We start from the raw sequence: 13,385 nt of genomic DNA, 5'->3' as shown, positions 1-13,385 counted from the left end.
GTTTTATTTAGTCTATAAATAAGCATTTTAGTTCAATGTTCTTACTAAAAGTGTTTTCTGAGGCAGTTTGCAAGATTATGTAATAGTATTTAATTTTTGTGTTTCCTTTTTGATAAATAGACAGGTTTTTTTTCCATTATTCATCATTTCTGCTGCTACAGACTTAGACAGCTGGAGCACAAACTGAGCACATTTCTTCACTCTGCTGTTGCCTTTAGTCTCTCTTCTCTACATGTTTATTGTAATTATTTCTATCAATAACATGTTTTTTTCTTTTTGTCTCTTTTTCAAAAGTAGGTGCACCTGGACCAGTCCTGGACCAGTTCTTCTGTGTTTGCCTGTGTCTCTTTCCTGTCACCCAGCCGGTCGAGGCAGATGGCCGCCTGTCCTGAGCCTGGTTCTGCTGGAGGTTTCTTCCTGATTAGCAGGGAGTTTTCCTCTCCACCGTTTGCTCAGGATGGGAGACTGTGATGAAGTGATTCAACACAATCTGKTGGCTTCTTCTTTAGATTGTTCTTTTTTCATATACAGTGCCCTGAGACAACGTATGTTGTGACTTGGCGCTGTATAAATAAACTGAATTGAATTTAATTGAATTGCATATTTAATTTGATACGATTAGACTTAACCACATTGAGACATGAGGCCCATAAAACACTATAAATTAGTTTCCAGACCAACAAACCACATGCAGTTACAAGTCTTGCCGTCGGGGGCGACAGAGCGCTCTAAGTCCCGCTTTTAGCTGACGAAGAAGAAAACCGGCGCTGATTTTGAACTGAAGGAATCTGAAAACATTCAGGCGTGGCTCTTTTCGCTYCTGTGCGAACATTTTTTATAATCTCTGCTCATTCCGTCGGACACTGTTACGTTCCATGTCCGGCTGGCTATCACAGAAGCTTTATCGCATAGGTAACTTAAAATAACTATTATTTTTATCTTTAGTTTTGACCGAGTTAGCGATTTGCCCCCCTGCCTGGCTTCTGTGTGCTTGTACAGCTAGACTCTGTTGTTAGCATGTCGCTAACTTAGCATGTTAAACCTGTTTTTTTCTCTTCATGTTTTTCTTTCTTTATTGTTAAAATAGCTTGTCTTTTTGTTTGGAATATACAAGCACAACAGTTTTAACTCGGTCTAACTTCGTAGTGTATATGATGATTCATGTGTATTCATAAAATATGTTTGAAARGCTGCTTTTCTTAGGGTCGATTTAATCGCCAACCACAACTTAGAATGTCACTTAGGTTATATTGTAACATTTTTTCCTTACTAAGCTAAGTGTACGTCTTTGTATACCAGAGCTGCAGTGAGACAAAAATGGAGTTATCTGTGATGAACCTGTATAACCAGTTCCAGAGCCTCAGAGCTCAGGTGGACGGTCTGAATGAAAGCATTGAACCAGGTAAGTTATCTCCACACTTCGTTGTGATATGTGCCATCTCTAAGTCTTTCACTGCCCCACGGTAGAGCTAACTGTTTTGGGTTAGGATTGTTTTCAGTGAGCTGCTGAACACTTTAGTGGAAAGGATGATTGTGTGTGTACCTTTTATAATGAAAATGTAGTCCAAACAGAAACATGTTTACAATCTATCTGTGCAAGTATGAACTCACTCTGTGAATATACTGGAAACAGGGCGCAAAGAACCTTTCATTTGCTAAATAAACAGTGATGTATTGGATCTTAGATTAGAGATGATGTAGTCGTAGAAGTTGAATGACTGTGAGCACTTTAATCATTTGCCACTCACTTTATTAAAAAAACTGACTTGTGCTGCTGTAACTCTAATCATTATTAAAAATATAAATGTTTATTACAATAGAGTTCTTGAATACAACGATTTATTGAGCAAAGCACCAATACACCACTCTCGCCTTGTGTTGTTATGTAGAGTTCCTCAAGATGGCAGTGAACTTTGAGGAATGCCGTAAGAAGTGGCTGATGTCAGGTGAAGAACTGGTCTCCTGTAAAGAAATGCTGACAAAAGCAGAAACAGAAAAGGGAGCGCTGGAGGTTAAACTAAAACACGCTCGAAATCAGGTGGACGTAGAGATCAGACGGCGGCAGAAGGCAGAGGCGGTCTATGAGAAGCTGGTTGGTGCCACGCTACTTTCAAATATTGTTTCTTAGTCAAAAATAAAAACAAAGCTGTACTTTAGTTTTTAGATAATGAATAACATCGGTGACTTGTGTATTCATTTTTGTTTAACTGTTTTTCAACACCTGCGTTTGTCTTTGTGGACCTGTTTCTGTCATCCTGCTGCCTTTTGGGTACAAAGGAGCGACAGCTGCAGCTGATCCGGGAGCTGCTGATTTCAGAGAATAATGGTAGCAGTGTCATTTTAAATGAGGAACAGAGGTCAGCCCTGGCCTTCCTCAGTGCCCACTCCCAGGCAACACAAACTGCTAAAGCCAACCGCCGCTCCAGTCGAAGGTCAGCCTCACAAAACCAAGTTCTGAAATACCTTTTAAAGCATCTTTACCCTAATTAATTACAATATTTTCTGAAAGTACTGAAGACAGACTGATATTTTGTAGCCAACTCCACAAGTTTAGTTAATATTCTGTACATGACGAGAGAATTTTGTATAAGCTTCAATGATCTTTTAATGGAGCAGTGTAATTACTGCTAGCAGAAGGAGATAAGCCTAAAACAAGGAAAACACCCAATGTTTACAAAACAGTTACATGTATTTGTGGTGAAAGTAGTAATTATAGACTTTAGAATTTATTCTTGTCCTGATGATGGCAAAACAAACTTTCACCTGTCATTATAGATCAGTTGTAATATGTTAAAACCTGTATAATCTTCCAAACATGTCATTTTTCCAACACGCTGCAGACCCCCTTTTATAAATGACTTACTTATTTTACAGATTAACCAGAATTGATGAATCTGGATCAGCATCTCTGCTGTCAGATATCAGCTATGATCAAACAGACGACTCCTTGGTAAACATACTCTTTTTGTCAACGTTTCAATTACAGCAAAAATAATTTAGGAGACAGCAACATTATACTGGCTTGCATTGTGTATTGTGTCTCACTGTTTTCTCTTTAGCAGTGGGATTCCTCTGTGATGAAGAATGTGAGACTCCGCAGACGACAGAAACGAGTTAGTCATGGCTTTACTCACATTCTGAATAAAAACCTCTTTATGTCCTCTCACTCATAATTGAGACATTTTGTCTCTGAAGAGYCCTAAAATCACTTGTTGCTTTGATGAACTGACTTTGTTTCTTTTGTTTTGAAAAAACAAACTTTTTTAAATCACAGCGATCTTCAAGAAAAGTGTCAGATGTTCCTCCGCAGGCAGTGAAGAAGCCCCGCTCCAGTGGGCGAACAGCAGACAGGGTAATACTGCCCCCTGGTACTCACTGTGCTTCATAACATGTAACTTTTTAAAGCAAGTTATTGTGGCTTTAAAATATAAAGATCACATAAATGTTTTCCTCTCATGTGATTCAGATTAATGAGTCGATCGTGGCTACAACCACCATTACTCTCCCTGCGAGTGGTGGTGGTGTTGTTGAGGCTGTTTCCACCATTGAAACTGTGCCTTACTGGACCCGCAGCAGAAAAAGAAGTGGTGAGAATTGTTTCTGTTCTATACCAGAGCCCAGATGTGTGATTTAAACAAGAATGCTAAATGTATAGGTAAATAATTTTGCTTGTTGAGTTTCCTTCATTGTTTAACAAATGATTGTGTCTCCAGTGTTGGGGGACACGACCACTACTGACCAGTTTGACACGGTTAGTGAGGCTCCCAGCACACAAGTCTCAGATGCTCCAGCCCAGCTTCAAACTTACCAAGCGAAAGGAGGAAAGAAGCACCACTTCATCCCTAAAACAGTACAAATAAGTTCTGAAATCACAATTCTATTTCTTTTAGCATAATGGGCTCATTAACCTAAATAAACCCTGTCTTTCTATCAAGGTTATCAAGTCTGAGTTCTGTGCAACATGTCGAAGGAGAACAAAATTTGGCAAGCTGTATCTCCGCTGCCAGGACTGCAGGACTGTGACTCACCCTGAATGTCGTGACCAGTGCCCCCTCCCCTGTAATCCCACAGCTCTCAGCTCTCTCCCCAGGYGCACAGAGGTACATTTGTCTCAAATTCTATGTGTTTCATTTAGACAGCTACTACTGTTATTTTAATCTTAATAATGTGTTAAATGAAAATGTTTTTATGTAGGTCACCTTGGCTGACTTTGCTCCGGCCACCTCCCCAATGATCCCAGCTCTGGTTATCTACTGCATTAAAGAGATCGAACGCAGAGGCCTTCATGAGGTGAGACTGGCTATAAAAATGTAATTTTTAACTTCCTGTCAGCCCTAATCCTTTCCCTGGCTTTAGTTGTTTTTTTTAGTTTGAAAGAGTCTTAGTTACAAATAAAAACATATGCTTTTTTTATTTGCAATTTGCTGCAGGTTGGTCTGTACAGAGTCTCTGGCCAGGAGCGTACGGTTAAGGAGCTTAAGGAGAAGCTCATTCGAGGAAAGACACTGCCTGCCCTTAACAAAGTGGAAGACATCAATGTGATCACAGGTGTCCTCAAAGACTTCCTCAGAAACCTCCCAGAGCCGCTACTCACCTTCCACCTCAATAAAACCTTCATGGAAGCAGCTGGTGAGACTTTTGAGACCTAAAAAATTAATTCCTGTATTTGTAGAAGTCACATACTAACCTGGGTTATTAATATTGTATGTATGTATTCTTGTAGAAATCCAAGATGATGGCAACTGTATTGCCATGTTATATCAGGCTGTCAGTGAACTTCCTCAACCCAACCGAGACACACTGGCCTGCCTGATAATCCACCTGCAGAAGTAATTTTATTTTGTTTCAAACTGTTTCAACTTGTAACTTTCTGCAGTTTTCAAAGTACAAGCGTGTTTCTTTCCTCCCTCAGAGTGTCTCAAAGTACAGATACTAAGATGGATATACACAACTTGGCCAGGGTGTTCGGTCCTACCCTGGTGGGCCATGCTGTTCCTGATCCAGACCCCATGACCATCCTGAATGACACCAGCAGACAACCAAGGGTAAAGGAATGATTGTTTTGACTTTGTGTTTGAAACACTTGCCTACTTTATAAACCTCATTGCTCATAAAGTAGCACACAGCTGAGAGGATGTACGTGGTTGTTTGTGATTTTCACAAAGTTTCTGACAACAACCACAGGATTAATGACTGTTTTTCACAGGTTGTGGAGCGTTTGCTCAGTATCTCAAAAACCTACTGGAGTCGGTTTGCTTATCCAGATAATGCAGGGATGGAAACTGATCTTCACACCYACACTCCAAACAGCAAAGGTAGGTCGCTCTTGTGTGCTTACTGAATATATGTATGATGTTCTGACAAAGTTCTTTGTTTAAACTTAGTGTGAAATTATGAATAAATGTATTGATTTTAAGATGCATTTTTACTTTAAGCTGCTACACAGTTGCAAAAAAAATGRGTTTTTGGAAATGCTGCAAGATGCTTTTAGAAATATATATAAAATACGACGTAATCCTTGGTGGAAAATAGTCCAGGAAACGCTGAGGGCTTTCCCGGGAGGTGTTCACCTGAGCTGAGAGAAACTGACCCCCACCCACAGAGAAAAAAACAAAAAATGGCAGCGCGCACCTGCCCTGCTCTGTTCTGATTAGGTAAAACTTTGACTGTTGTTCTCTTTATTTGGTGAAAGAACCATCAGTTTAATCCCTGTGTAAGAAAATACATGTTCAATACGGCTGAAGTCAAGATGAAAACACAAGTGTTYAATAAAATGATTTATGAAAGGAATAAAGTCATACAACACCAGAATTCTGGACCTGAGTGAGGTTTATTTGTCACCGGCTGACAAGGAAAACCACACTAACTAAGAGTCAGGAAGTGCATCTTTTTATACACAATTCTTTAATGCCTGAGTTCGCCCCCTACTGACCTACAGCTGAATCACAGGCATTCATACAAAAATCTCATCTTAATGTTATTATAATGCTTCACTTATGTGTTGTTTATGATTCGGACATGTAACTACTCTATATCAACACATAATTGATCAAACATTATAAAAATATTATAAAAAGGAAACCCTAATAATCTAGTGTTGCTTCTAACATCAGTACTAATCTGTAATAACTAAATTTCTTCACCTGGATGGTTTTAACAAGTTTTTTTTTCTCCAGTTCATTTTTACAATGACGAACACCCGCAGAGGGAAACTTTAATCAAGGTCTTTTTTCTTTGTTGTCCACTGGACAACCGGGAGGCGGGATCTGGTTGTCCGAAATGAAAATGTGTTGTCTCGGACAAAAAAAAAACTTCATTCTGAAGGTGTGGCGGCTTTTATTTTGCCGTGGCGGAGCGCCACGATCAATTACATGTATAAGAAATGGATACAGTTCTCATCTTTTTGGTTGTAAACACCTGTAAACCTGTTTTGTTAATTTCATTTAATTTCCACGGTGGTGTTTACGGCCAAAAGAATTAGAACTGTGTCCATGTCCCAATATTTATAAACCTGATTGCATATGCTAAAATTAATTAAATATAAACATGATCGTTCTGCTTCAGATAGAATTTACTCAAACCAAGCATGAARGGTGTGAGGCAGAATTTTGTTTTGTTTGTACCAGTTTCTTTTTTTGTTACAATTCTCTGCACTAATTTGAACTATCATACAGTATATAGCAGTTTAACTAACGACACAAAAGTTTGGTTTTATTTTTCTTTTGTGTTAATAGTATTTTGGGTAATAAATATAAATGCCACTGGTTAACTAAAATGGTAAATATTTTTATGTTTAAATGTTCACCTTTTTGTTCCAAATCACATAAAAAAAAAACGAGCTCAAAGGCTGTAACACCAGTTTTATCTATGTGATTAGTAGGGGTGCAATGATACAGAAAATTTACTATTCGGTTAGATTCGACACTGTAGTCTCACAGTTCGATATATTTTCGATAAAAGAAAGATAAATTTCCATGCCCTTCTTATCTTGGAATTTATTAAAATTAATTATGAGCATTTGTTTAACTTCAAAAGTACAGTTTTTAAATTAAATGTTGCTGAAACAGCAAGTTTCTCAGTGGATCTGACTCGACAATACAGTCTAGGTGGAGTAGTCGAACACAGATTCAATGAGCCTTCAATACAGAACATCTTAATAAAATACATATTAAAAATCTGTATTGTTCCATACGTAATGTATTGAACCTACAGCAATGTATTGAATGGTTTGAAACAGATGCATGTATTGTTGCACCCATAGTGATTAGTCTAGCCTTATGCTGAAGATGGTTGTTGGGTTTATCGAGCCACTTTTGAGCATTCAACATTTTAAATATGCACTAACATGGTGGTCAGTGCTGTGGTCTAGTAGTTGTGAGGCAGCAGGTTCAAGCCCTGTTTGGGTCAGAAACAGCATCTAATGGAAAATAATGGACAAATCTGATAGTTTGCTTGCTGTAGCGACCCCTGCAGGAGGAAGCAGCCAAAAGTGTGAAGTTCAGACACTCAGTCATTGCCTTTCATCTGTAGTGAGCATACTGGGGCCTATGACGACTCCAGAGCAACAGATGATGGCCAGAACCCCTTCCTCCAGCTCGTTGTCTCAGAGGATGAAGCAGACCTTGTCCAGTACCACAATGTAAGCTCAAACCTTCATTCACACTAGTCACACACAGGCTGAAAATGTAGTCTTATCCAAGGATAATTAAAATAATGCACTTTTATAGCATTTCTTCATAATTTAAATAGTGTTAAACTTTATCTTTGAAACTCAGAGGCATATTATACATCAAATGCTACCATCTAATTCTATAATTAATATACTATATTTTAGATTTTTATATGAAGAGAAAATGACAGATTCACATTATACATTTGTTTATTAATGTTGTCCTGGATTAATATATATTCAAACTATTTGAACTTTAGTAAAAGTGTCCATWGATTTCTGGTTGTTCTGTTTTTTGTTTTTAAATGTTCCCTTAAAATCCTAAACTTAAAATGTTGTTTTCCCTTTCCAACCTTTGACCTTCTCACTCTTAGATTTGGGAGCAAAAGCAAAGCAACGTCCGCCTCTCACCGGCAAGGCAAATTCTTTGCTTCTCCACAGCTGAAGTAAAGGCAAAGGAAGAAATAATGGTTTGATATTTCTGAACGTTACAACAATAACTGGAGACATCTTTGTATAATCATGTGGGAAATATTCCTGTGCAATTGTGACATGTGACACATTTGACAGCATTTTTCTCATTGCAGTGTTTTAAAACTTTCTTTATTTTTTCCATTTAAAATGACCAGAATTAGATTTTTGTTTGCCTTTTACGTTATATGTTTAATATTTTATTACTGATCAAATATTTTACTTCTGTATAATTCAACAAGTTCAAAATTGAATGACAAAGCAACCATTTTGAACAAATGAAGCAATGACCTTTTTGAGATTTTAGTTGATGTTTATCGATGAATGTGCAATTTTAATCACATAAAACTCCAACAAAAATACCTAATGACCAAAAGAAAACTAGATTTTTTTATTGGCCAGTGCATCTTTGCTTTTTGTCTTTGGTTGCTTTGACATTTAGCATTTGTTTAATTATATATTTATATGCTATATAATCATGCCAGTTGTTTAATATTTGCTCACTCTTTCACTTTTTAATACTCTGATAACACTGACAATGTTCGCAGCGTTTTGCACTCTACTTAAAACTATATTTCAGTTCTTTGGTAACCACTAGAGGGTGCTGTTACACTAGTTTTCACATGCAGGCCTTAACATATGAAGAAGCCTTACTGTATTTTTTATTAAGCACATAAACTGAAAAAGTCACTAACGCTAACAAAGAGTTGATCTGTCGACCAAAGACTGTATTTTATTAGATCTGATGGGATTTACGTGAGATAAAAATAAAACTTGGATTAAATTTAGTTTAATATAAAAACTGGTCTAAATGGCATATTTTGTTTAAATAGGCATCTTAAACAAACACTATCAATATGCAAAAAAGTTGCACATCATAAATAAAGCAATCGAGTGCTGCTCTCGTTGGCTCTGTTGCAGATCTGGGTTAAATTGTACCTGTTCATGTGTTTGCAGGTGTTTAGGTTAAGTGATGTACTGTATTGTTATGACTCCAAACAACTCTAGCTAATCTTGAAATTGTAAAACTTCTTTATTATGGCATTGTTTTATGAATATTTTGTGCATTTCTGTACAAAATATTATTACTAAACTTCTAAAACCAGTATATTAATGGCATTGTTTTATAAATCAACCTTTCTTATTTTCTAAGTAAATAATACATAACTATATATACTGCCAAGAAAGCTCTTGAGATCTGAAATTTATTATTTTTTTCTTGGCTTAAAGTGCCAGTTATGATCTTTAGAAGTGGGGTTTATAGAAAATGTTATGAACAAGTAATGTATTACCCTTTTGTAGATGGCTCTTTGAATGACCTCAATTTAAAGCAATAGTTTCATTCTGACCTTGATTACAAAGAGATCCAAACAGGACCAAGTCCAAAGCAGATCGCTGGCATCTAAGAAAACCTAAAATCTAAATTTCACAGAGGTTCATGCAGACAATAATGAATCATGTATATGTTAATATTTCTGCCAGAATACTAAGTCAATGCTGCTGCCACTGACAAATAACTGTATATACATTTAGTAAAAAACCTGGAGTGTTAAACAGAGATAAAGGTTTATAAACATCATTAGCGAGAACTGCTATGAAAGTTTGGAGATGGGAGTTGTTTTCAGCAACCCACTTTGTTTCTTGGTCCTGCTTGAACTATTTACCACATCAAGATGGTCTAAATTAAACTRGTTTTCTCCAAACCCAGAATGATGTACAACATGTAATCCAAATGTGTCAAATCCTGGTCGTCAATGGCCACTATTGTGAGTTTTAGGGGTTTCTCTGCTCCAACACACCTGATTTGAATAAACGAGTGAATAACATGCAAAACTCGAAGAGGTATTCAGTCATTGAATCGGGTGTGTTGGAGCAGGGAAACAGATTATCAGGAGAGCAGCCCTCCAGGATCAGGGTTGGACACCCCTACTCATCCTTCATAACTTTCACACAAAACCCCGCTTCATAAGATTTGAACTATTGCTTTAATAAGCTGCCACAAGGGTTCACTGCTGAGCTAAAAAATAAAACCTTTAAATCTTGTTTTTGTCGTTGCTTTCATTTGTGAAGTAGATATGGTGTGAGGAGCGCTTCAAAAAAATAAAATAAACAAAACACCAAACTGAAATCCTCTCCCACCTTTGACACAGATATTGTTTCCTCATTAACAGYGTATGTTAATGTTGTGTGGAGTATAGGTTTCATTGTTCATTTCTGCTGGTTTTAATTAAARGGGAGCTGTTGGTGTTTCAGGTCTTCAATGAAAAGGATGAAAAGCACAGTGTCAGGCGTTCCGAAGCTGACGTGGCCCTGAAAGGATCATTTAATTCGACTCATTGTTCCGGCAGTCATTACAGCCATTTCCATAATCTATTGGGCTGAATGGGCAGGCGATGGGGTCCAACATTATTATGAATTAAAGCAGGGTTCATTTATACATCTTACAGTTATTCCATTAGCAGTTATTGTAGCGAGCGCTAAGCCAGGCTGAACCCACTGACATACATTTTATATGGCCTCATTTAATACGGATCTTAGCAACACAGTTGGTCTTCTGAGATCTAAGTCCAGCTGTTTGAGGGGGATGTTGAGAATATGGTGTATGGTTTCCTTCCAAATTAGTCTGTTGTTGCCTTTTTTTCTTTCGCCCTGCCTCACACACAACCAGGAATAACTGCAGAGAAGAGCCTGCAAAAGCGTTTGAATTTTAAATCGGCATTAATAGTTCATTAGCCTGAAATAAGGTCTCCTGTGTGTCGATCTGTCCTCTCACCAGGGGATTGTGTGTTTATTTATGCTGCACGGTACAGCAGACGCTCGCGTGCTGCAGACATCAAACAGCTGGCTGTGTACAGTGTGTCTCTGTAGCTCCATATTCCAGCATGCCCCAGCGTGCACTGATAGAGCTCCTTTCTGCTGTGGGACCGACGAGGGCCAAATGAGTAACTAGTCCAATTAAGGGCTCTTAAATAAATTACAATGTAAGCTGGTAAACGTGTAACAACAGCAGCACTGCTTAATTTGTCTATTTATACAGCGAGCCACAGGCAGAGGTGCTAAAGGAGGATCAGAAGCTCTGCTTTCTTTGGATGCTGAGTATAATCAATAATTGCTCAAGTCATAAAGTTTAGTTATTGCTGTTATTGATTGATTGACATTGCGCTCTAGAAGGTGTAAGGTCAGCGGCAGCAACTCTAGAGACGTCGGCTCAATAGCTGCCAGTCAAATCCGATCGTCTGATCATATACCTAATTAAGAAAAATCCATGTCAACAGCAACCACAAAGACTTTGTATGTCTTGTGTTTATGTCCTTGAAGAGTTATTACATGACAACACACATGTCAGCAGTGGGGTGCCTGAATGCTCACTCAGAAACATGTACATCATCGATCTGCTCGTGAAATTACTTCAAAATGTGCAAAAGAGAAAGCAGTTTAGATCTTTTAAAGTGGGCTTTATATGGACAAAATATTAACAATTAATATCTCACCTGCTGCAGGTAGCTCCTTGAACAGCTTCAGATTAGGAAACCGTTTAATTCTGACCAAATTGGCAAACTTATATCTTAAACTCTTAGCATTACAGGATTGAAATGGGTTACTGACACCTTAAAACGACTCAAATCTCACACGTTTTATAAGTGTTTTTGTGAACTTTATGTTATAAACCTTTATACTGCTACCTTTTTTACATTATGGGTTTTRACATAAAGTTATTTGTTTATTTGCAAGCATAAATAAAATAAAATTTAGGGCAGCATGATGGCTCACTGGTTAGCATCCCCGGTTTTGACCTGATTACTTTCTGCATGGAGTTTGCATGCCCACCTCATATTTGTGTGGGTTTTCTCCGGGTGCCCCGGTTTTCCCCAAAACACAAAAACATGTACGAAAGGTTTCCTTCAGGCCCAGGCCGCCCTTAAAAAGAAATCAGCAATCTCAATGGGATTTGCCTGTTTAAACAGTAAATAACAATAAATAGCTGTTGCAGCAGTTAGCTGTAGCACTTATACAGTAATAAATTCAGCTGGAATAATTCTGTTTTTACAATTTTTATGCTCGTAAATTTTTTTACATGTATTTGCAGTTATTTCCCGATCTCTGCAGTCCCTTTAAAACATTCTTTACTTTAAAATCTACGTCAGCATGTTYCTTTAGTTTTCTTTTCGTTCTACTTTTAATTTTTATTTAGCATTCTGCTACTTTCAACTGTTAGGCCTACTGTTTTGCTACTTTTTAACTAGRATTTTGCTAGTGTTTTTCTTTTTAGCTTTTTAGTGTTCTGATTTTAGCTTTAACATCTCTAATCCAACTTCTTTATCAAACTTCAGCAAAATCATTCGTAATTCAGCACTGACACTGTATTTTCACAAAACATTCTTTTTTCAGGTATTCCAAAACACAAATTATGTCTCTTAGTCCAACATAACATTTACATTTAATTAGATTTAACGACTTAATATATTTTAAGCATCTATTTTTCATCCCATGGTAATAAAATTTGACTGAACTTCTATCAAAAAATTAMCAAAACCCCAGTTTTTCACCTGGATATTTTAACTTTTCGCATGGTTTACACACTACAATCAGGTTTTTTAGTTCCAGTCTCTTAGAATGTTCTATTTGGGCAACAAGAAACAAACAAAAGGTTTGCGTTGTGAAGATCTATCTCTATACTTTGTATTCACAATCTGTTTCAGATATTTTGTTTTTTAAAATGCTTTAAAAATATCAGAATTTCCTTTTGACTCTATGAATAAATGACTTTGTAATCTGTTCAGTAAATTAACCAAACTTCCTAACCCCTTGGTGAACAGTTGAAACCTAACAAAATTCCTCCCTGCTACCATGAAAAAAAAAAGATAATCAACGGTAAATGTCTGATCTATAGCCACCTAAAGCCTGCAAGTTTTCCTAACTGCAGATAATTGTATGGCTTGTTAGCTTTCAGTGCTTTTGCACCCTTTTCTTCAGCTTCATCCCTTGTCCTCCCCCCCTCTGCTTCTCCACCCCTCCTTTGAATCGAACCGCCGTCTTAGCTGGCTACCGTGCATGGTCGATACCTTGTTACCACAGAGAAATCAATTATCTCGCCCGAGCAGCAGGGGGAAAGAGGCAATGAAATAATGAAATGAAAGAATGCTCCTCCTTCCCAGACGATGGTCACAGTCATTAAATATGAATTTATCATTGGCTGAGGAGATTTATGGAGCGAGATGGAGGCCCCAGAGTTCACGCTCTCTTT

At 37.5% G+C, this 13,385-nt stretch overlaps 1 protein-coding gene across 1 annotated transcript; it reads left to right on the top strand.

The window, feature by feature from the left end:
* The first annotated feature begins 717 nt into the window (after window positions 1-717).
* Window positions 718-10,183, top strand: LOC106518380 (rac GTPase-activating protein 1). Its single transcript, XM_014009649.1, has 17 exons — window positions 718-912; window positions 1,300-1,402; window positions 1,890-2,092; window positions 2,278-2,432; window positions 2,875-2,950; window positions 3,060-3,113; window positions 3,275-3,352; window positions 3,467-3,587; window positions 3,714-3,850; window positions 3,936-4,100; window positions 4,195-4,290; window positions 4,431-4,629; window positions 4,724-4,829; window positions 4,913-5,045; window positions 5,207-5,315; window positions 7,531-7,639; window positions 8,044-10,183. Exons 2-17 carry the CDS (start codon window positions 1,318-1,320, stop codon window positions 8,117-8,119), a joined length of 1,902 nt encoding a protein of 633 aa, XP_013865103.1. The 5' UTR covers window positions 718-912; window positions 1,300-1,317; the 3' UTR covers window positions 8,120-10,183.
* The last annotated feature ends 3,202 nt before the right edge of the window (window positions 10,184-13,385 follow it).

Source organism: Austrofundulus limnaeus, unplaced genomic scaffold (genome assembly GCF_001266775.1).
Source record: "Austrofundulus limnaeus strain Quisiro unplaced genomic scaffold, Austrofundulus_limnaeus-1.0 Scaffold60, whole genome shotgun sequence".
NCBI lineage: Eukaryota > Metazoa > Chordata > Actinopteri > Cyprinodontiformes > Rivulidae > Austrofundulus > Austrofundulus limnaeus.
The sequence above is the reverse complement of the archived record's forward strand: the minus strand, read 5'-3'. Positions and strand labels throughout refer to the sequence as shown.